Source organism: Oscarella lobularis, chromosome 1 (genome assembly GCF_947507565.1).
Source record: "Oscarella lobularis chromosome 1, ooOscLobu1.1, whole genome shotgun sequence".
In the NCBI taxonomy this organism is placed as follows: Eukaryota; Metazoa; Porifera; class Homoscleromorpha; order Homosclerophorida; family Oscarellidae; genus Oscarella; species Oscarella lobularis.
Window position 1 is genome coordinate 1991395 of NC_089175.1, and position 20390 is coordinate 2011784.

The window sequence follows — 20390 nt, forward strand, 5'->3', positions numbered from 1 at the left end:
TAGCCAATCAGAGCAGGGTGTGAGTAATGCCGACATCATCACATCCATATATGTGCCCGTACTACCGAACAGTTCGTCATTTCTCGACTGAGTCGACTCTCGATCCAGACCGTGTGAACTCAGTTGAAGCGTTCGAGAACGAAGCGAAACCTTGGTAAGCCCAAGCAGCTGGGATCGGCCTGGAACCTGGCTTCGCTTCGCACGACAACCGATCGAAGCACCGCCTTCCGCGAACACGCGACGCGCTCGAACATGCCCAGGGCCCGAACAATCGCGAGCAGAACGCATCGGCGTTGCAATCACGTTCCGCTACGATCGCGATCGCTTCGTACGTGCTACGCGTGGATTATGCAACGCCACGTCACGCGAAAGCATTTCGGGGACCTAGAACCAGCGCGTGAGCAAGCGGGGTCCTGTCCCCGCGCGTAGGAGTATCCCACCACACCCACGTGTTCACGATGGTCGCATAATCTGTCGTAACGCGTAGAAACGATGTCGAAACTGTTGCCCACGGCCTCGGTGATCGTCGATCACGAGTCGAGCGGATTCTACCGTCGCATGAAGCTCGTCGCGCTCCAGCCGGACGGACGCGTTCGCCTCGAAACGACGAACGAAAACGGCGCGAAACTCATCGTTCAAGTCGTCGAAGAATTTTCCAAGCCCGACGTTCCCAACGTCGTTCTCGACTTCGTACCGAATGCGAAGCATTTGACCATAAGTTCGCCGGTTTTCGCACCGTACCCGCCCGTCGACACGTACGAGTGCGAGACAGAGGAAGGCGATAGCCCCTCCTACGTTCCAGGCACGATCGTCGACAAGCGATACAAACCGCTCGCCGTGCAAGTCGAATACGCCGACGGAACGAGACAATGGCTCAAGCGCGAGAGCGTCAAAGCGGCGATCAGCCCTTGGTCGTGGATGCGTCAGGGCGGGGCCGATCAAAAGTCAGTCAGCTCACCGTCCAATGACGAAGAAGCCGCTTTGCGCTCCAAACCGAAGAGCCCGCCGAAACGCTACAAGAAAGGCGAACTCGTCGTGACGGCGACGGGCGGAATCAAGAAGTTCAACGGTAAACAGTGGCGTCGTCTCTGCGCGCAGCCCGGCTGCATGAAAGAGTCGCAAAGACGTGGGCTCTGTTCGCGGCATCTTCAGCAGTCGAGCGCGATCGTTGCCGGTCACGTGCGTCGCGACGACGATCACACGAGCGTCGAATCGCCGCGGGCGACCGTCGCGAGCGTCGCGAGCGTCGACGAAGAGACGGAATCGACGGCGGCGGCGGCGATTCTTTTATCGCTGCGGAATTCTCCCCCGCCCCCATCCACACAGTCCCATGCGAATCTTTTGAAGTATCCCGGTCTTCCACCGCCGCTTATTCCCGCGCCAACTCCGCTGTCGATGACACCGCCTGATACGCCGGCGGGAACGCGTATCGCTTATCCTGCGTACCATCCCACCTTTTTTTTCCCACCGCCACCGGCCTTCTTTGTTCCTCACTGTTTCAAAAGGCGACTGACAAACCCGGAAGCCGGTAGCGCTGACTGAACGCTCTTGTAGTTCCTTTAGGGTCTTAGGCAAGCTTTACGGAAGAGAAAGACGTCGCGTATGACTATACTATAGTTTATTCGTTTTCAAAGGCTGTATAGTGCCGTACGTAATGGTTCATTCGAAATCCTTTTTTTAGTATAGCGCGAAGTTTCTGTCTATTCATTTATTATAACAATTCGTTTCCTTTTCTTTCCTATTCGTTTCGATCGCGACGAAGGGAGGCGGCGGCGCGGCAGATGAATTCGAGTTCGTCGCGAAGCGTTTCGTGTCGATACGTCACGCGAATATCGGGAACGTTCGTTTTGGCGACTTCGTTTCCCTTGGGACCGTCTAGATTGTAATCGTTTCCCAACCAGTACTGTTTTACCTAAACCGGAGGGGGGAAAATCGACACTGAGACATTAGCGGCGTGGGAAGGATTTGTCTATTGTGTGAATGGCGTGGGAAAGGGCGTGACCGATTCGAAATATTTCCCAGTGTAATAAGATCTTACCAGGTGCTCGAAGCCGGACATGAGAACGCTGTTTCTCGCGAGTTCGCACATGTCGCAGGGGCTTAGTTTCCACACTTGAGCGGCTATACTGTACTCTTCCATAAGCGGTTCCTTAGGAAAAGATCAAACGAGGATATCCCTATTCATTAGCATACCTTCGTAAAATGAAACTGCAAAGGATCGTCGGTCGATATGGATATGTGGAGACCGCGACTGAGAAATTGCGGCAAGGGATTGCGATGAATATCCAAGAAAAGAAGGTTATTACTCAGCGGCGACATGGCGACGCCGACTTGGGCGAGATAATAGAGGTACTGCATAGCAGGTGTCTAGCAAATTCAATTTAGCCCCCCAATGCGCGCGCATGACGCAATTTCTCACTTTTCGGAGCAGCAGACCGTGCGAGATGTTCTGGGCGAGCATGAACGCGGGTACGAGATGATGAGCGTGGCCCGCTTCGCCGCAATGCGGACGAAAAACAAACGTATTGAGATTCCTCTCCCTTCGCGCGTAAACGGAGACGAAATCACCCGAAGGGCTCCCCCCAGGCTAGCGAAACTCTTACTTCCTCAAGTGATTCAGCGTTGCCATATTGGCGTACATGTAGTAGAGATAGTACGCGTAGGGAGGATTCGCCGTGGATGTCCACTGGTCCGGCGTTGGGGTTTCCTCTTGGAATGCGTTCGGTTCCGGTTTGCTTTCGTCGTCGACGCTATCCAAACCGATCACCTTCGAGAATAGAAAGGAGGAAAAAAAGGTACAGTAAAAGCGGAACTCGCAGACGCGCTTTCTCTAATGTGTGTAAAACAAATCAATAGGGTGTCTCTACAAATTGCGCCAAAGGCGGAGTTAAGTGCGAAGCCAGCGCGAGACTTCGTAGGGGGGATTTTCTAAGGTATGAAGAGTATGAATAAGGAAAGCGGGGGGGGGGGGGGGGGGGGGGGTTCGATGGAATACTTTCCTGCTCTAGACTTCCTATCGGTTTTACCTGCTGAAGGAAAGCGTGCAGATCCTTGTGGCTTTCCGGGTCAATTGTCGCCTCAAAAAGCGGCAGAAAGAGATTCTCCAGCATCTCCTGAAAACAGCCGAAGCCGTTTTTCCCACCCCTATACACGTTGCTGGAATGAGGAAAAAAATCGACGTTACGGTATCAGTTTCGTTTTCGGAAAATATCCTTTTACGCACTAGAGTCGCGGCACTTGAATGAGCCAGCGAACGTGATCGGAATAGACCTTATTCTTCGCCGCCCACGAGCCCAAGCGGTCCCACTCGTCACGCGAACGACCGTATACGGAAATACGAAGTTCGGCCTTCTGATATTTGCTCTCTTCCAAATCCGACGCCACTTCCTAAGAACGGGGGGGAAACGTTCATCAAGTAGCCTACCAACGAGATTTTTCTATACCATTAGAAGTTCACCAAAGTAACGGCCATCAATGCGATTGGCTGTCTTGAGAAAGATTTCTCTAAGGCGGCTTTCACCTATCACAGGTACTCCACAAATGATATACAGTAGATCTATTGTCTACCTATTGGATTGTACTTCAAATTGAATTTGTCAAATCGATGAAAAGTGCTACGATCCTAGCAAAAACTCTCTTACGCCTAAAAGGAGAATTTTTCCGGGTAATCAATCATACAGCGTGGACGTCCAACGAGTCGACATTCAATTCGTAAGCGCTAAGGCCAAGAGTGTTAAACACCTTAATAGAAAATAGAAAGAATCAATAATATTAATTAAGCTGCTTATTGATCCATGGATACCTACCTCTCTGAGGGTCAGCTCTTTGCCATCTCTAAGAAGCACTATCTTGTCGCCGTCCACTTTTATTTTCTTCTTGATGAATCGTAGGAGATGTTTCTGGTTCATGCAAGAGGAGGCGTGGACGTGCGTATCAACCTAAAGATCATCCATACACGTATGTACTGTTGTACGTCTTTATGAGACTGACCTTTCTAACGTTGTAGAAATCTCTATGAGGCACGGTCTTCTGTTCCTGCAGTTCCTTGTGCTCGTTCAATATTCGATGCAGGCTATACTTCGACTCGAGGTAGCTGAGTCTTTGAAAACAAAACGATTTCCTAAAATGAATAATTTTAGAACAAGTCACAACAAAGGCCAATAGTTTTCGCTTTCTCTCACAGGGGCCCTTTTACGGACATATGAAGAAGAAATTCCATGTCGGATGAAAATTCACTCAGAGAAAAGGCCGGCGTTCCGGACCACGGTCTCTCATTGAGCAGATCGTCCTCGTTTTCAAAAACGTGAACGACGCCTTGTTTCATGGAGACGCGATAGCCACAGCTGCCGCGACGAGGCGGATTCCACGGATCATAGGGAGCAGAAGGAGAAGGTGTCTTTCCTTTAATAAAATCATTTATTTATTTATTTATTATTTAGGTGTACAATCACCATCGTAATCTGGCTCGAACTTCTTCACAATTTCAATTTCTTTTTCTCCGTTGTGCAACTCCTTCGTGCTCAACGGACAGAAGTCCTGAAGACTCCACTTCATGTACTTCTCCCGCATCCTCAAAGCGGCAACCAAGTCCTCGCACAACTCCCCGTCAAACGCCTCCTATAAAGAACGTACCCCGCCACGCCCACTGTCACCACACCTCCAAATGCGAAAAAGACACAAAATCCTCACGTGAGTATCGTTGTCGCTCACAACGCGAACCCGATCGTAAGGAACTGAACTCATATCGAACTGGCCCGTCCCCTTTCGTGCGCGAAATTCGTCCATCGGCGTCCCTTCGCGCCCCTTCTCGTCGCCCGTCAGCGACAACGATCCGACGAGCGTCGGCTCCGGAACGACGACGCGACCGATCACCGCGTCCGGTTCGTATGCCATTTGTTCGTCGACGACGACGCTCGCGTCGTAGCGCGACGAATCCTTCGCCGTCGGCGAGGCAAACCTCGACGGGCTAAGTGCTCGCGACGTCGGCGGCGGATTTACGCGCAACGGGGATGGCAGGGACTCGGCCATCTCTCACTCTGCTGCACGCTCTTCGATGTCTTTGCCGCTAATGACGTCACTATTTACGTCACTTCGCGACTTGCGAATGCACATGCAATGCGTTTCCTATTGTTTAGAACTGCGCCGTAATGAGATTATAGGACTCCCAGTCGCCATTGTTGTGACAAAGGAAAACGTCAGCGCTACATCGGCCAACGCCCAGCGAATTAGAAACGCCGGAAGAATTGAAGAGCGTAATCGTTTTTGAACTAGCGTGCCACGCGTCGGGCGCGCCCGTTCTCTACAGCAAACACAACGTACAATCAGTCCGTCACGTGTCTATTTTCTCTTAGGGATAACAAACAACGACTAGTAGAACCCCGCGCGCAAATATTCTGCCAAGCTCTCCGCCCTCGTCTTTCAATTCTCAATAGTTACCATACGTCTTGTCTCCCCATTCGTTTCTCCTAATAGGAGAGCGCGATCGATTGCCTTCGCCACCGTCCGGGCCGCCGCCCGGACCTCCGCCGCCGCCACCGCGTCCACCGCCGCCGCCGCCGCCGCCGCCGCCGCCGCGACGACGTCCCCAACGCGGCGGCCGATTCCCAAATAATTTTTTTCTGTGAAATCATATTATCGGAAAAGTGAATGTGTCGATCACAGGTGCAACCAACGTACTCGAGATCTTTCGTCACTGGCTTCAAATGCATGAAATTGCAGAATCCACCTCGAGTGCATTCTCCCATTTCGTATTGACGACAGCAAGCCTCTCTAAAATCAAAGTTGGAGATAAATGATACTAGTAATTTCGCTCCCACCTAAAGTCAGTCACTGGTGATAGTTCGGCATGTATGGGCCTGCCTAATATTTTTTTAAAATCAGGTCTAAATATCAATAGTCTTTTCTCTCTCTCTCGTACCTCCAAACCATCTGTTATTCAATTCAGTGACCGCCTTTTCGGCGTCTTCTTCATGTCGAAACTAATCCGCAGTATCACCCCCAAATATAAATAAATAATAGTCATTATTTTTATTACTTTGACGTAGACGTTTCCAGTCAGATGATCTCCGAGATTATCGCAAACATTCATTTCTTCAATCGATCCGTACTTCTCGTCCAACTCGAGAAAAACGTCCTACAAGAATATAGACACCTTTCCCTGATATCATTTCTATGACGTCACCTCGAAAAAATTGTCATAATGTTCTTGGAGCTCTGCGTCCGACATACTACACGCTAGAACTCTCTATAAGTAGTTATTTCTCTATATTTCGGTTTTCTAACTTAGTGACGGGTCCATTGTCGTAGCGTTTCGCGGATTTTGATACAAATTCGGCATCACAATCGTCTGCGAACCCGTATGTCGTTTGTAGCTACTCTACGAGAGATCGAACGTACTTGACTGAATGTCGGTTTGTTGTGAATGCGACTGCATCGGTCGCCGTGGCGACAGGCGCCGATTTTGAAGTAGAACGAGCAGTTGACCCTAAAGGGGCCTCGATTTTATGAATCCGTATCGAATGGACGAGGCTTAGTGCGCGAAGTCGTTCGGCACACTTTTCAGAACCTACTTGTCTTTCTCGGTGCCGAAAATCGAAGCCAAATATTCGGCCATGACGACACCCGTATGCACGATGCTGTACCCGGATATGGCAAGCCCACACAGATTAAATGATATATATATATACAACGACGAGAGTTCAACTCTACAAATGCCTCATTTTGTTCCTTCTAGTCTCAATTTTTCTCCTAATCTCCAATCTGTCGTTATCTTTCATCTTATAACTGAACAGCTGTCGAATTTCTGAATTCATCAGCTCTGACCAATACCTCTTTCCATCCTCCAAATCAACGTAGATCAGATCGAATTTTTCTGGCGGCAAGCCAACCACTTCCTCAGCAATTTCCCTCTTCAACTGGGCAGCAGTCAGTTTCAAACTGACTCTCTTTTCAAATGGCTCCAAATCCTCATAGACTACCCAAAGTGTAACATGCGTTGCTGGTGTCATATCAACGTTAGCTAGAGGAGAAGTAGTCCCGTGCATCTTGACAAGACTCTTATAGATAAACGGCTGCGCATCTAACGGTTCCTCAGAAAAGAAGCGAATGAATTGACGCACCGATTCTTCGCGTTCATCTTCAGTAATCTACAACACGTCATCTTTATAAATCAATTTATTTATTTATTTATCGATTACTTACAGGACTGCCATTGAGTCGTGCTATATTGGGAAGAGCAGCTATTATGAGATGACGTCTCTTGTCTTCTTCGTGCCTTTCCGTCAGTGGAATTCCCTGCAATTTGACGTCATTTAGTGACGTGAATTCTCCCAATGCTTCAATGGCTCGCCAATCATTAATCGCACAGTGCGATATACTGAGAGTTTGGAGCTGCTGGAATGTATGCGGGGTTACGTGGTCAACGGGCACGTGATGAGCGACGAGAATTTCCAATTGAGGAAAGAAATTCCCCAGATTATTTATATCGACCAAAGGGTTTTCATTCATGTGCAGCCGCTTCACTTGGGGAAACTCTCCTTCCAATTCAATCACGTTGTACCCATTCATGCTAATATGAAGCTCTTGAAGTCTAAAAAATCCATAAATAATTACACAATTAAATAATTTTCACGTCACCCTTCTAGTACGCTAAGAAGTGTGTCCAAGGCTTTCAATTGGACGTTCGTTTTGTTCAATATCAACGTGCGCAATTCCGAATGAACTCGAGGCGTCGTCGACTCCGGCGGATCGTCGTCGAGCGGATTATCCGTCAAGTTGAGAAAGCCGAGTCGGGGAAACGCCGTAAAAATACCGAAAACCTAAATCAACTCCATAAGCCCCTGATCGATCGATCCCAGCCCCCTGCCCGACTTCTTGCCAGTCAGAAAACGCATTACAGGCGAGATCGAGCTCGGAAACGCTTTGGCAGTTCGTTTGGAGCCACGGAACGTCGCCCAGAGTCGCGATACGTTGCCTGTTCAGCGTTATGACACGCAGAAATCGAAGCGACGTTCCTATTTGCACGTTCCAATGCACTGCACGGGTCGATAGTAGTCTCACCTCGTGCCGGGCAGCGAATGATTATCGCCACTGATTGTCCTTCGTCGTTTACGTCCTCTGTTTCCTCGTCTTCGCCGTATTTTGAGCGTATTGCTCTGGACAAGCTTGCTCTCTCGTCTGCCAAGGCCATTTTTTGCAGTCGTTGTGGAGTTGCAGCGTCTCTATTTACATCGCACAACAATGACGTCGTTTTGCCTCCTCATCAGTAAGACCCGTATAAGAAGGCTCTTTGTTCGTCTCCGCGCTGAGACAATCGTGATCCTTCGTGATCCTGATCCAATCGTCCAATCTCGACGACTTGCGCTACCTAACCAATGGAAGAAGCTTCTTATCGAAGCGTTTTTGCCGCAGAAGAACCAAGCAACGTTCCTCGCGGTGCCGAAGAGGAAAGAAAAGGCCAAGACGCTTCTCGTCGATCCGATCCTCGGTCGTTCGCTCGCGACGATCAGTTTATCCATCAGCCCTATGCATTCTACTCACGCGTACTCCACAGGCATACACATAAACGGGGTGTCTACATGCAGAAAATCTTGATGTTTTCAATTTCTTTCAGCTCCTCCAGAAGAACGCTTGAAATCTGCTTCGCTTTGAACACCGTCTGCCGTATCATCGTCAAAAGATTCTAAAATCTCCCTCTTAGGAAGTTCGAGTAGCAATTCTCCTGTATATCATACCAATTCGATTTTGTCAATGCTCTCCAGAAGATCTAGAGCCGATGCGTGTCTCGCATCACTCGGAGTAATGTCTCTGTAGGGCTTAGATAATTCCTCGCACAGTCTCTCAATGTATACACCGAGTTCCAATCCCGTCTTCTTCTTGATTCCATTGCCGTATTTCATAAGCAGACTACGTATAGCGGCCGAATTTTGCTCGGTCAGGCGTTCTTTCACGGTCTTTTCCAAATTATCAATTCCTAATAATTAATTAATTAAATAATTAAACGAAGCCTTGTAGCATTTTCCATACCTTTTCCGACATCTTCGACAACGACTTTGTTGACTTTTTCTGCAGTCGTATTCCTTGTGAACTCTTCGATCTCTTCGTTCGTCAAAGCGTCGGGTTTCTTGCTCACGTCGTCTAATTTCGCCTGCTCGTACTCTTCCGTCTTCAGTGCTTCGAGTTTTTGACGAGCTTCGCCAGCATCTGCTTCGGCTTTTTCTTCTGCTTTCGTCACGTTTTGAAAACCGGAATCCAGGACCGTTTTCGTCTCTCCGTACAACTTGACTGATTGGGACCAACCGGCGTAGACCGTTTCGATGGCTTTAGGAATTTCCAAAACAAGGTTTTTCAAGTGACCGAAATGCTGACACCTTTTCTCGTCCGTGTCTATAGAAATCAGCAACGTGTTTTATAATTACCTCTGTAAGTGTACAAAACTACCCATACCTAGAGTGGACGGCAAAGCGAGATCTATGACTTGAATGTCGTCGTCTGAGTTCTCGTCCGGAATCACAGGAGCAGAGTTCGCCAATTGGACTTGTTCATTAAAATATTTTAGATGGTCTTCTATTTCCTGAACAGTTAGCTGCTCTTCGTTGTTAGCGTCAGCATTTCTTTTCGAAAAGCTCGTAGACGTCGCAATCGATTTTGCTCTTATCGGGCGTCGCTTCTGAACAGACATTCCGGGCCTGTAGACGTACAGTTCAGGAAGATAATGACGTCGGCTATAGTCGGGAAGCGAACGACGAATTTGTTCGGTGACTTCACGACGTTTTCTTCCAGATATTCCGGGAAATACCGCATCGGCCAAGTCCAAAGCCATGTCTTTAACGCTTTTCAGTCGCAATTCGAACTTCAGTTCCACGTCGTGTTTACCGAGAAACGACACGACGATCGCTCCTTTGAAATGGCCCGCAGTCACGAGCCCAATTTTCACGTCAAATTCGATCTTCTTGATATTTATAATACCACCGAGTCCTAAATTGACTATAAATTTTGCCGCTTCGGCTCCAATTTTGACCGCAATTTTCGCCGCTTCCAAGACGCCAATGGCCACGTCTAGAGTCCACCTGCTGCCATCGACGATCTTTTCTGCGAGCCACAGAGCTGCATAGGCGATTCCTCGCAGAGCCTTGCAGGCGAGATTTGCCGCTTCGCAAATCAAATTGGGAGCTCGCCAACAGCAGCTGTTCCAACCCGGACATCCTATGCACGAACCCCACCATCTCGTGCAGCACGAATTCCAAGACGGGCACCCAACGCAAACTAAGATAAAGAAATAAATAAGTTTAACGTATAAGCGATTGTTACGCTTACCCCTTCCGCAATGCTTAATTGTGCACAAACTATTCACGTTGTTTCTTTTCGCTCGGAGATCCGCAACCGCGGCGTCAAACTTTGACTCCGCAGCTCGCACTTTCGCTTGGGCTTTGCTGATTTCTGCTGTGGCTTTTTTTGCAGCTTCATCAATGACAGCGAGAACTTTTCGACGAATTTCGTCCATCCACGCCGTCGAAAGGAGCCCGTACACTTGAAACGACGCTTCTTCAAGAGACCCGTAGGGAGCGTGAACTCGCAAGAGCGCATCGAATAGGAAAAATCGCCCGCGAATCCAAAACACGAATTGCGTGTTTGTGATTTGCAAAAATATCTCGCGCTCAATCATACCCCAGAACAAACTCACGTACCCTTGGGCGGTGACGTTCACCTTCGGGAGTGGAAACGCCTGAATATCGGCGACCAATATAGGACCGCTGCTCTTGTCGCTCCTCGACTTGTAGAGTTTGAGGAGACCGCCAGCCAAATTGAGAGGAGTCATGCGAATGTCGATCTTGATGCCGCGCGGAAGTCCGATGTCTATATAAGCGGAGAGTTGAAAACCGAGTATATCGATTGTTCCGTTGAGAACGAAGCCTTGAGGAATGACGATGCCCGACGGAACGAGTTCTCGAGCATCGAGAGAAAACGACACCTCGAGGCCTTTGGGAAGTCCACTGTCTCTCAAGCACGTGGGCAAAGTCAGGTCGATCTCGAATGCTTCTAGCACGGCGCCCAATGTAAGTTTATTAATCGAACCGTAGAAGTAGTTGCGTCTCGGCATTAGCGGATCGATGCCGAGGTAAACTTTGGCGATGATTTCTTTACCGCTGTCTATTTTTCCCACGCGCACTTCGCCGCCCACTTCGATGCCGGCGAGCGGCACGCCCGGTTTGAGCGCGACCGAGAGAATGGCATTGCCGAAAGCGAGAAAATTAATACCAAAAGCTCGTTTCCATATACCCTTCATAATCATTGACAGCTCCAGTCCCTGGAGGCCAAATCGCACGGCGCCAGTGAAGGATATGGGAGGATTCGTCAGCGCTAGCTCGGCTCGTATTCCAACGTACGTTTCGACGCCAAATGCAAACTCTAACGCCGCTTCGCTCAGAATTAGACCGTCGCCCAATCGTATGTTGTTCACACCGGCGCTGATAAGAATTTGTTTGAGCGACGTGATGGTTGTTGTGATTTGCAGGCTGGCGTCACTACCGAGCGCTCCTTTGGCGAAGTCGCAGAACGCATCTCCTTGACAGTCGTCGGGAAACGTAAATACGGCAACAAATGATAGTCCGCGTTGAATAGGAATTCGGCTCAGCGTTTCGCCGCTCAGAGTAACTCCGTCCATCGTCTTCGACGATATCACTACGGCGACCTTGAGCGATCTGTCGAGCAAAGATAGCGCTTTGACATTTTTCTTAGTCAACTTCTCTATGACATCAGCGAATCCAATATTGCCCAACTCAATGCCGACAGCCATGGCAGCCTTTCCAGTTTGTTTGCTTACGACCAAGTTGACTGTAGCTCCAGCCCAACCGGCGATCTGAGGAGTGCCGGCCAGTTTGAATTGAAAGCCCTTGGCACCGGTTCCGACCGGAATTTCAAATGACGGTCGGAGAATGGAGAAGTCAGCCATTGAGGCTGATTGCAGAACGGAGGAGAGTTCATCGGGTAAGAAGTCGGCGTCCATTTTCTGCAGAATCGCAGCGACATTGAGATCGTTACCTTCGCCCGATAGTATGAAGCCTTTGGCCGTGCGTTTGTCTCGATTGGGTGCCGCAGGCGAAATGGGAGCTAACGCCGCCGGCTGTATGGTCACGGGAAAATCGGCCGAGCCGAACTGCCAGAAACCGTCGGCTTTGAAGACGGTTTTTCTCGGTTTGGAAAGCGTTATGTTGATGAGAATGGACGGGTTCAAAATTGTCGCTATACCCGGAATGATTTCTAACGAGTCTCCGAATTTCAGTTCGATTGCGAGCGTCTTTATCTTCTTCGCTATCGTCAGCTGGAAGCCATACAACTGAACGTCGAGCAAGTCCGAAACACCGGGCGGAAGATCGAGTTCGTCGACGTCGAAGTCGGGTATAATTGCAGTCAATAAATTTGAAAGCTTCAACGCAGCGCCTGGGTCGACGAAAGAGAACTGTAAGCCGCCAGGACCGATGCTGACGGAGAAGACGACAGCTGGTTTATCCGGTATGATAGGTATGGCAGCGATTAGAGTGACCCCTTTGTTGATGGGACGCACTTGCGTCAGTATCCCATCGAGAACCTCAGGAAGAAAGTTGGGGGTCAGACTTCCTGTTGATATAATGAGACCTGTTTCCGGAACGGTGAGAGAGCCAATGAGAGGCACGTCAGTGACGTCCAACCCGGATATTTTCTTAATCAGACCGGCGAGCGAGAACGACGGCAAATTGATTGCAATTGTGACGGCAGTTCTCGCGTTCTGAAGAGCCGTCTTCTTGTATCGCGTCACGAGGAGATGACATCGAAAGCTACCCCAACCGGTTATCGTCGGATTTCCAGACAGTCCGATGGCAAAGCCGTCGACGCCGTACGTTCCAACGAATCGGGAGTTCTGCAGACTGAAGCGATCGAGTCCGGCTTCCCGAAGGGGCCCCTCCATCTCTGCAGGAAGTAGGGCTTCGCCGAGAAGTCTTATCAGTTCGCCGACGGGGATTTCGCCATTGTTTGGAATACCGCGAAAGTAAAATTGATCACCCTGCTGGCTTATTTTGAAGTCGAAGTTGATGTCGCCGACTTGCCATACGCCAGCGAGAGCGAAACCTCGTATAGAGAATTTGTCGTTGAGCGCCTGCACCTCGGGGCTGAGCTCCATCGTCACGACGACGGTGACGTCGCTCAGAAGAAGAAAATCGGGCACGAGCGTTAACGTCGGAAACTCTCGCGTTCCGACGGACCACTCGTTTCGCTCGGTATCTAGCGAGAAATTCGCGATTTTAAAATTGAACGGATTATCGACGTTTGACGAGCTGATTCCGAGCGACCGATAGACGCTGGGCAGCATGAGCTCGACTAGACCGAGCACGCGAAGATCGCTTTGTTCGGCGACGACGCCGAGCATGACATTGCCTCTCATGTATATCTGAACGTTATCGCCGTTCAACGTGTCAAAACCGCTGCCGTACGTATTTGCCATTTGTCCCAACACGCCTGGATCGCCGAGAAAGTTGCATTGTCCTTTGTGTAACAGCAGGACGACGAAGAAGCCGATTAGCTGCAGCATCTTGTGACCTTCTCGATCTTATGCTGGACGTCGACTGGTTTTGCTTGGGACATGTCTGTGTCACTTATTTGCGAGGCGGAAACCTCTTCAGTGTTGCTATTTGATCGTCCTTTACGTGGGCTGATTCAATTTGCAATTACGATGTGAGTGCATGAAGCCAGCGGACAGATTGTCGCTTTGACGCCCTGAAACCGACCACTAATCCACCTTTACGCCCTTTCCTGGAACTAGAACTTATCACAATGATTTGGGGTGTTCTTTACAAATTTGCCCTGTTAGTTTTACGCGCATTTGCATGGAACCGGAAATAGCGCAGACTTCAGAAGGGCGTTGGTGGTCGCCAGCTTGTATTTTCTGCATAACAAACTGATAAGACTTTTGCTCACTCTGGATTTGTCAACAACTGGAAAGAGTCGCTTTTCTATACAACTTGACGTGACGTTCAACAATTTTTTGTACGAGGACCTACTCCACTGCTTTCACCTTACACGTGCCACTGCGTGGGATCAGGGATGCATTCCTCGAGGGGCTTCCGAACGGACGCCGTCTGTCACTGATTCTTGGCTTCTAAGTCTTTATTGTTCTTGCAGCAAAAAGGTCACACATATATTATAATGTAATTTGGACAGTTCAAGACGCCCAACTTTGTCAGACTCTCTCCAGTGCACTCGGAGCTGCAATCCGAACAAGATGCACTCTGCACGTCATCTCTGCACGATCGTCTTTCTTCTTCTCTTCGTTCGTCAGGCGTCCGGCAGCTATCAAAAACCGGCGCCCAGCGCAGCCGAGCGAAAAGAATTCCGAAAGAATACGGCAACCAACAGCGAAACAATGCAAGTCTTCGGCGTCCTGATCTACACGTACAAAGATCAAAACGGTCAACCGAAAAGCGTGCCGTACTGCGAAGGCGTTCTCTTAGGCGAGCGCTACGTTCTGACCTCGGCGGCGTGCACGCCGTCGCAGGCGCTGAGCGACAATCTCTTTCCCCGAGGGGCAGACCCGAGTTCGTCGACGTTTTCCTTTCGGCATAGGAGCGCCGAAAATCCCTTTGAACCGACTAACATTCGCCTTACCGTGGACAAAGCCCATGCGATTATTCATCTTTCTCGTTCGGTAAAGCGACCGCCGGCTTATTATGCGTTTCCGTCGTGGGACGGAAACGTCCAATCGAGCGATAACAAATGGAATATCCGTGCGGAGGAAGTCGCGGACAATCCCATCCGGCTTTCCTCCTGGTACGCTGCCGACGAGTCGAGCAGTCGCGCGAGTAATCTCCAGTCGGCGTTGAGCTCGTGTGAGTTCGTCAAACGGGTGAATCTCATTGCTTTAGAGTGCAGTTCCAAGACGGGCGAAACGCTGGTTTACAACGGTGCGGCGTTCTTTAAGCTTACGACAACGGCGAGTACGCGAAGCGTTGCCGTACTCGGAGTCGTCAATCTCAAGGCATCGGGAACCAGTTGCAGGGACGCTCCTTCTACTGTGACACCCGGACTCGGTTTGGGAGTTTCGGGTGGTAGTAAGGGCTATTTGTGTGGCAAGCGATTGGATCAGAAAGCCGTCAGAGATATTCTCTTCACTATGAGCGAGGTGTCTGGTAGTCATATTTCTTCGGATTCGGACGTCATACCGTCGCAAACGATTGGTAAGTTTTTAGAGTTAGGATTTCATTGCTCATTATCATGACCTTCAATTCTCTTCTGCATGACAGTCGGAACGATGAATTTGAACGGTTTGGCTAGATACGCGCGTGACATGAAAGAAGTTTTAGCGAAAAGCGTAGTGGAGATTCTTACCAAACCGTCGATTATGGCCATGCAAGAGGTCCCAGCCATGAAGGGAACATCTGCCGCCGAAACGTTCTTTAAAAGCCAACAAATACTAAACCACCCAGACGTTTTGATGACTCACACAGACGTGATGAACAACCTGGTCTTTTTATACAAAAGGGCTGAAGTTGAGTTGAAAGGCAAGTGCCAACCTATTCAAAAATTTGGTCAGCTATGCCTTTTTAAAGTGAGCGCGTCTATATTACAGAAATGTCTATTGTTACTCACGTAAATAATGTACTTTTAGTTTAAGAGAGCAGCGGAGTGCTTTGCCATGATCAACGTTCATCTTACGTACGGAAAACCTACAAAACGAAACGCGGAAATCAAATCACTGAGAACATTTATTGACGCTTATCAAGCACCGAGTGGTTGTTCCAAAGTCGTTCTTTGCTTAGGCGACTTTAACACAGGAGGCGGAAGCGGCGCACCAGACGAAATAACGGACGCAAAATTTTTACTGAAAAATCTGTAAGAAGATCCGGCTTCCTTTGATATACAAAGTACCGTTTATATTTCAGGAACAACATGCGTTTTCACGATCCAGGTCCGACGACTCCCAAAGTGGGCGGCGAGTCTCATTACGATCGAATACTCGTTAGCGAAAACCTACGATTGATGCACTATTACTGGCCGAACGGTGACGTTGGTCAGTCCAGGGGAATACGCACCCAATCGGACCGAATCCGATATTACCTGAATAATTATATTCCATTCATGCCGGAGTCTCTCCGCAAGTTGTCTCCGGGTTTTCGTAACGTCGATCTTAGCGATCATTTGCCTGTCATTTACAAGCTCGACGGAAAAACGGCCATAGGTACGTGGAACGTCGAACATTTTGACGTCACCGTTCCGGACTATTTGAACCTCGATCGAAAGGAAGACAAGCACAAGGATAAATTTGAAACTATCTTCAATTTGTTCAACGTGTTAGCCGTTCAAGAGCTATCGTCCGCTTTCGATGGAAGCAAATTCAATGACGACATCACGAAACCCTATCTTGTCAGTGGCCCAAAGTTATTTGGCAAAACTTGGCTTATAAGTAGAGATGTCAGAGAACTGGGCTTCGCCTACGATGAAGGGGTTCTAGATCTCGTTTCGTGCAGGAAGCTCGACATGTCAGGACATACATTCAAAACAGACAAAGGCGATAAACCTTATCGTGACGGCTTTGGCTGTACTTTTAGAAGGAAAGACGACAATACGGTGCGAAAAGAAAAGCAGCAATTTTAGACAAAACTATGTGAAATCAAACTTTTAGAAATTCAGCCTCGTTTCAGTTCACGTTCTCAACGCTAAAAGCACGCTCACCGTTGCAAGAGAATACATAGCGGAAGCTGAAGTGAGGTATCCTCCCTACGGACCGGGGAGCACGGCTGCTTTTGTCGTAGGAGATTTTAACGTCGACGAACCTTATTTCGCTCAAATTCTACAATCGTCCAGGTTGAGAAAGCATAAATACACCGTGTATTTAGTCGATAAACGGTTATTATTGATTATAGGTGTCAGCATGAACGTGGTTCACATTCTAGCTGGCATTTTACAATGCCGAACTCGAAAAATTCCCGAGACTATATCTGGCGCGTGGGAAACAAAAATCCTGGACAAACCGGTTGCAGAGTCATCAATCCCGAACTGCACAAAGGATCGTCAACATTTACTTTTCCGAGCACTCGCCAGCAAATGAAAGCGTTTTCGTCGTGGAAAGAAATTTCTGACCATTATCCCGTTTACGCGCAATTTTATGACCCAACTCAGATAGACGACTAGAAAACAAGTGTGTCGTTCAGTTGCTTGCGCAAGCATTAGAGTATCTAGAGTGGCCAGTCTGTCTATCTCTGCGTGTTCGAAAAATAAAAAGAATCACATTCTAATACGAATTATATGTGACGGAGCAACGGTGACGGAGCAACGGTGACGTGTCAACAATAGGACCCGTATAGTTTCTTCGTTCAACGCTTTGAGGACGTCGCATCGTCGACGATTTGCGCCATCTGAGCAATAGAAGATGCTGCTCATCGACATCCTTACCGCAGAAGAGCCAAGGAACGTTCCTCGCGGTGCCGGAGAAGGAAAGAAGAAGATCAAGACGCCTCTCGAGCTCTCGTCGAGGATCGTCGACGGGGTTCGGTCGTACGCTTGCGACAATCAGTTTATCTATCAGCCCTATGCACTCTACTCACGGACTCACGCCTACTCGATACATAACGAGGTGGGAAGAGTCTACAGGCAGAAAATTTTGATGTTTTCAATTTCTTTCAATTCCTCCTGAAGAATTTTCGAAATCTGCTTCGCTTGGAACACCGTCTGCCGTATCATCGTCAGAAGATTCTAAAATATCGATCTCTCTTAGGAAGTTCAGTAGTAGCGATTTTCTTGTACGTACCACTTCAATTTTGTCAAGGCTTTCGAGAAGGTCTAAAGCCGACGCCTTCCTCGGATCATTTGGAGCAATGTCTCTGTATGGCCGAGACAATTCCCGGCACAATCTCTCAATGTATACACCTAGTTCCAATCCCGTCTTTCTCTTGATTCCATTTCCGTATTTCATCAGTAGACTACGTATAGCGGCTGAATTTTGCTCGGTCAGGCGTCCTTTCACGGTCTTTTCCAAGTTATCAATTCCTATTAATTAATTAATTAATTAATTAATTAAACAAGGTCTTGCCTTTCACTATTCACTACCTTTGCCGACATCTTCGACGACGACTTTGTTGATTTCTTCTGCAGTCGTATTCCTTGTGAACTCTTCGATCTCTTCATTCGTCAAAGCGTCAGGTTTCTCGCTCAAGTCATCTAATCTCGCCTGCTCGTCCTCTTCCGTCTTCAGTGCTTCGAGTTTTTGACGAGCTTCGCCAGCATCTGCTTCAGCTCTCTCTTCTATTTTCGTCAGGTTTTGAAAACCGGAATCCAGGACCGTTTTCGTCTCTTCGTAGAACTTGACTGATTGGGACCAACCGGCGTAGACCGTTTCGATGGCTTTAGGAATTTCCGAAACAAGGTTTTTCAAGTGATCGAAATGCTGACACCTTTTCTCGTCCGTGTCTATAGAAATCAGCAACGTGATATATAATTACCTCTGTAAGTACAAAACTCATACCTAGAGCAGACGGCAAAGCGACATCTATGACTTGAATTTCGTCGTCTGAGTTCATGACGTCGTCCGGAATCGCAGGAGCAGAGTTCGCCAATTGGACTTGTTCATTAAAATATTTTAGATGATCTTCTACTTCCCGAGCCGTTAGCTGCTCTTCGTTGTTAACGTCGGCATTTCTTTTGGAAAAGCTCGTAGACGTCGCAATCGATTTCGCTCTAATGGAGCGACGCTTTTTTCCGGGCCTGTAGACGTACAGTTCAGGAAGATAATGACGTCGGCTATAGTCGGGAAGCGAACGACGAATTTGTTCGGTGACTTCGCGACGTTTTCTTCCAGATATTCCGGGAAATACCGCATCGGCCAAGTCCAAAGCCATGTCTTTAACGCTTTTCAGTCGCAATTCGAACTTCAGTTCCACGTCGTGTTTACCGAGAAACGACACGACGATCGCTCCTTTGAAATGGCCCTCAGTCACGAGCCCAATTTTCACGTCGAATTCGATCTTCTTGATATTTATAATACCACCGAGTCCTAAATTGACTATAAATTTCGCCGCTTCGGCTCCAATTTTGACCGCGACTTTTGCCGCTTCCAAGACGTCAGTGGCCACGTCTAGAGTCCACCTGCTGCTATCGACGATCTTTTCTGCGAGCCATAAAGCTGCATAGGCAGTTTTTCGCAGACCCTTGCAGGCAAGATTTGCCGCTTCGCAAATCAAATCGGGAGCTTTCCTACAGCACTTGTTCCAACCCGGGCATCCTATGCACGCACCCCAAAATCTCTTGCAGCACGATTTCCAAGACGGGCACCCAATGCAAACTATAAATTCAGTAAGTTCAACGTATAACAGCGATTGTTATGCTTACTCTTGTGGCACGTCCGAATGCTGCACAAATTATTCACGTTGTTTTTTTTCCTCTTCAAGTCCGCAACCGCGGCGTCAAACTTTGGTTCCGCAGCTCGCACTTTCGCTTGGGCTTTGCTGATTTCTGCTGCGGCATCTTTTGCGGCTTCGTCAATGACAGCGAGAGCTTTTTTACGAATTTCTTCCATCCACTCTGTCGAAAGGAGCCCGTACACTTGAAACGACGCTTCTTGAAGGGAACCGTAGGGAGCGTAGACTCGCAAGAGCGCATCGAACAGGATAAGCCGCCCGCGAATCCAAAACACGAATTGCGTGTTCGTAATTTGCAAAAATACCTCGCGCTCAATCATACCCTTCAACAAACTCACGTACCCTTGGGCGGTGACGTTCACCTTCGGGAGTGGAAACGCCTGAATATCGGCGACCAATATAGGACCGCTGCTCTTGTCGCTACTCGACTTGTAGAGTTGAAGGAGACCGCCAGCCAAATTGAGAGGAGTCATGCGAATGTCGATCTTGATGCCGCGCGGAAGTCCGATATCTATATAAGCGGAGAGTTGAAAACCGAGTATATCGATTGTTCCGTTGAGAACGAAGCCTTGAGGAATGACGATGCCCGACGGAACGAGTTCTCGAGCATCGAGAGAAAACGACACCTCGAGGCCTTTGGGAAGTCCACTGTCTCTCAAGCACGTTGGCAAACTCAGGTCAATTTCAAATGCTTCTAGCACGGCGCCCAATGTAAGTTTATTAATCGAACCGTAGAAGTAGTTGCGTCTCGGCATTAGCGGGTCGATGCCGAGGTAAACTTTGGCGATGATTTCTTTACCGCTGTCTATTTTTCCCACGCGCAATTCGCCGCCCACTTCGATGCCAACAAGCGGCACGCCCGGCTTGAGCGCGACCGAGAGAATCGCATTGCCGAAAGCGAGAAAATTAATACCAAAAGCTCGTTTCCATATGCCTTTCATATTCATCGACAGCTCTAGTCCCTGAAGACCAAATCGCACTGCGCCAGTGAATGATATAGGAGGATTT

At 48.7% G+C, this 20390-nt stretch overlaps 5 protein-coding genes and 2 long non-coding RNA genes across 7 annotated transcripts; 4 read left to right on the forward strand and 3 right to left on the reverse strand.

The window, feature by feature from the left end:
- The first annotated feature begins 13 nt into the window (after window positions 1-13).
- Window positions 14-1741, forward strand: LOC136198669 (protein capicua homolog). Its single transcript, XM_065988676.1, has 2 exons — window positions 14-154; window positions 488-1741. Exon 2 carries the CDS (start codon window positions 493-495, stop codon window positions 1540-1542), a length of 1050 nt encoding a protein of 349 aa, XP_065844748.1. The 5' UTR covers window positions 14-154; window positions 488-492; the 3' UTR covers window positions 1543-1741.
- On the reverse strand, window positions 1602-5072 carry LOC136198638 (AMP deaminase 2-like). Its single transcript, XM_065988648.1, has 15 exons — window positions 4690-5072; window positions 4452-4617; window positions 4182-4401; window positions 3991-4120; window positions 3807-3938; window positions 3679-3741; window positions 3568-3622; window positions 3444-3520; window positions 3224-3387; window positions 3027-3156; window positions 2604-2767; window positions 2420-2540; window positions 2194-2367; window positions 2039-2149; window positions 1602-1912 (listed from the first exon to the last, which is right to left on the reverse strand). Exons 1-15 carry the CDS (start codon window positions 5026-5028, stop codon window positions 1739-1741), a joined length of 2220 nt encoding a protein of 739 aa, XP_065844720.1. The 5' UTR covers window positions 5029-5072; the 3' UTR covers window positions 1602-1738.
- On the forward strand, window positions 2430-2958 carry LOC136198697 (uncharacterized). Its single transcript, XR_010672843.1, has 3 exons — window positions 2430-2611; window positions 2664-2795; window positions 2857-2958. It is a non-coding gene; the product is annotated as an uncharacterized lncRNA (long non-coding RNA).
- LOC136198704 (uncharacterized) lies at window positions 3022-5916 on the forward strand. Its single transcript, XR_010672849.1, has 4 exons — window positions 3022-3957; window positions 4007-4089; window positions 4140-4392; window positions 4440-5916. It is a non-coding gene; the product is annotated as an uncharacterized lncRNA (long non-coding RNA).
- LOC136198688 (splicing factor U2AF 35 kDa subunit-like) lies at window positions 5322-6634 on the reverse strand. The gene is made up of 9 exons (XM_065988700.1): window positions 6570-6634; window positions 6397-6484; window positions 6283-6346; window positions 6182-6234; window positions 6035-6133; window positions 5918-5978; window positions 5817-5859; window positions 5677-5769; window positions 5322-5618 (listed from the first exon to the last, which is right to left on the reverse strand). The coding sequence occupies exons 1-9, from the start codon at window positions 6611-6613 to the stop codon at window positions 5426-5428; spliced, it is 738 nt and encodes a 245-aa protein (XP_065844772.1). The 5' UTR covers window positions 6614-6634; the 3' UTR covers window positions 5322-5425.
- A 21-nt stretch (window positions 6635-6655) lies between these two features.
- LOC136198648 (tubulin-specific chaperone cofactor E-like protein) lies at window positions 6656-8248 on the reverse strand. The gene is made up of 5 exons (XM_065988656.1): window positions 8059-8248; window positions 7870-8012; window positions 7636-7817; window positions 7201-7588; window positions 6656-7145 (listed from the first exon to the last, which is right to left on the reverse strand). Exons 1-5 carry the CDS (start codon window positions 8186-8188, stop codon window positions 6705-6707), a joined length of 1284 nt encoding a protein of 427 aa, XP_065844728.1. The 5' UTR covers window positions 8189-8248; the 3' UTR covers window positions 6656-6704.
- Window positions 8249-10337: 2089 nt separating this feature from the next.
- On the forward strand, window positions 10338-17270 carry LOC136186277 (uncharacterized). The gene is made up of 6 exons (XM_065973555.1): window positions 10338-15206; window positions 15273-15577; window positions 15638-15861; window positions 15912-16596; window positions 16652-16833; window positions 16893-17270. The coding sequence occupies exons 1-6, from the start codon at window positions 14255-14257 to the stop codon at window positions 17158-17160; spliced, it is 2616 nt and encodes an 871-aa protein (XP_065829627.1). The 5' UTR covers window positions 10338-14254; the 3' UTR covers window positions 17161-17270.
- The last annotated feature ends 3120 nt before the right edge of the window (window positions 17271-20390 follow it).

Coding starts and splice junctions, on each gene's coding strand:
- LOC136198638 (XM_065988648.1), bottom strand. CDS start 5,028: ATGGCCGAGTCCCTGCCATCCCCGTTGCGCGTAAATCCGCCGCCGACG. Junction 3,623..3,678: donor ACTCGTTGGACGTCCACGCT/GTATGATTGATT, acceptor AGTTTTTGCTAG/GATCGTAGCACTTTTCATCG. Junction 2,768..3,026: donor TGCACGCTTTCCTTCAGCAG/GTAAAACCGATA, acceptor CTATTCTCGAAG/GTGATCGGTTTGGATAGCGT.
- LOC136198688 (XM_065988700.1), bottom strand. CDS start 6,613: ATGGCCGAATATTTGGCTTCGATTTTCGGCACCGAGAAAGACAA. Junction 6,347..6,396: donor ACAAACCGACATTCAGTCAA/GTACGTTCGATC, acceptor ACGGGTTCGCAG/ACGATTGTGATGCCGAATTT. Junction 5,770..5,816: donor TCACCAGTGACTGACTTTAG/GTGGGAGCGAAA, acceptor CTTTGATTTTAG/AGAGGCTTGCTGTCGTCAAT.
- LOC136186277 (XM_065973555.1), top strand. CDS start 14,255: ATGCACTCTGCACGTCATCTCTGCACGATCGTCTTTCTTCTTCTCTTC. Junction 15,207..15,272: donor CATACCGTCGCAAACGATTG/GTAAGTTTTTAG, acceptor TCTGCATGACAG/TCGGAACGATGAATTTGAAC. Junction 16,597..16,651: donor GAAGGAAAGACGACAATACG/GTGCGAAAAGAA, acceptor TCAAACTTTTAG/AAATTCAGCCTCGTTTCAGT.
- LOC136198669 (XM_065988676.1), top strand. CDS start 493: ATGTCGAAACTGTTGCCCACGGCCTCGGTGATCGTCGATCACGAGTCG.
- LOC136198648 (XM_065988656.1), bottom strand. CDS start 8,188: ATGGCCTTGGCAGACGAGAGAGCAAGCTTGTCCAGAGCAATACGCTCA. Junction 7,589..7,635: donor CTTCTTAGCGTACTAGAAGG/GTGACGTGAAAA, acceptor TGGATTTTTTAG/ACTTCAAGAGCTTCATATTA. Junction 7,146..7,200: donor CACGACTCAATGGCAGTCCT/GTAAGTAATCGA, acceptor GACGTGTTGTAG/ATTACTGAAGATGAACGCGA.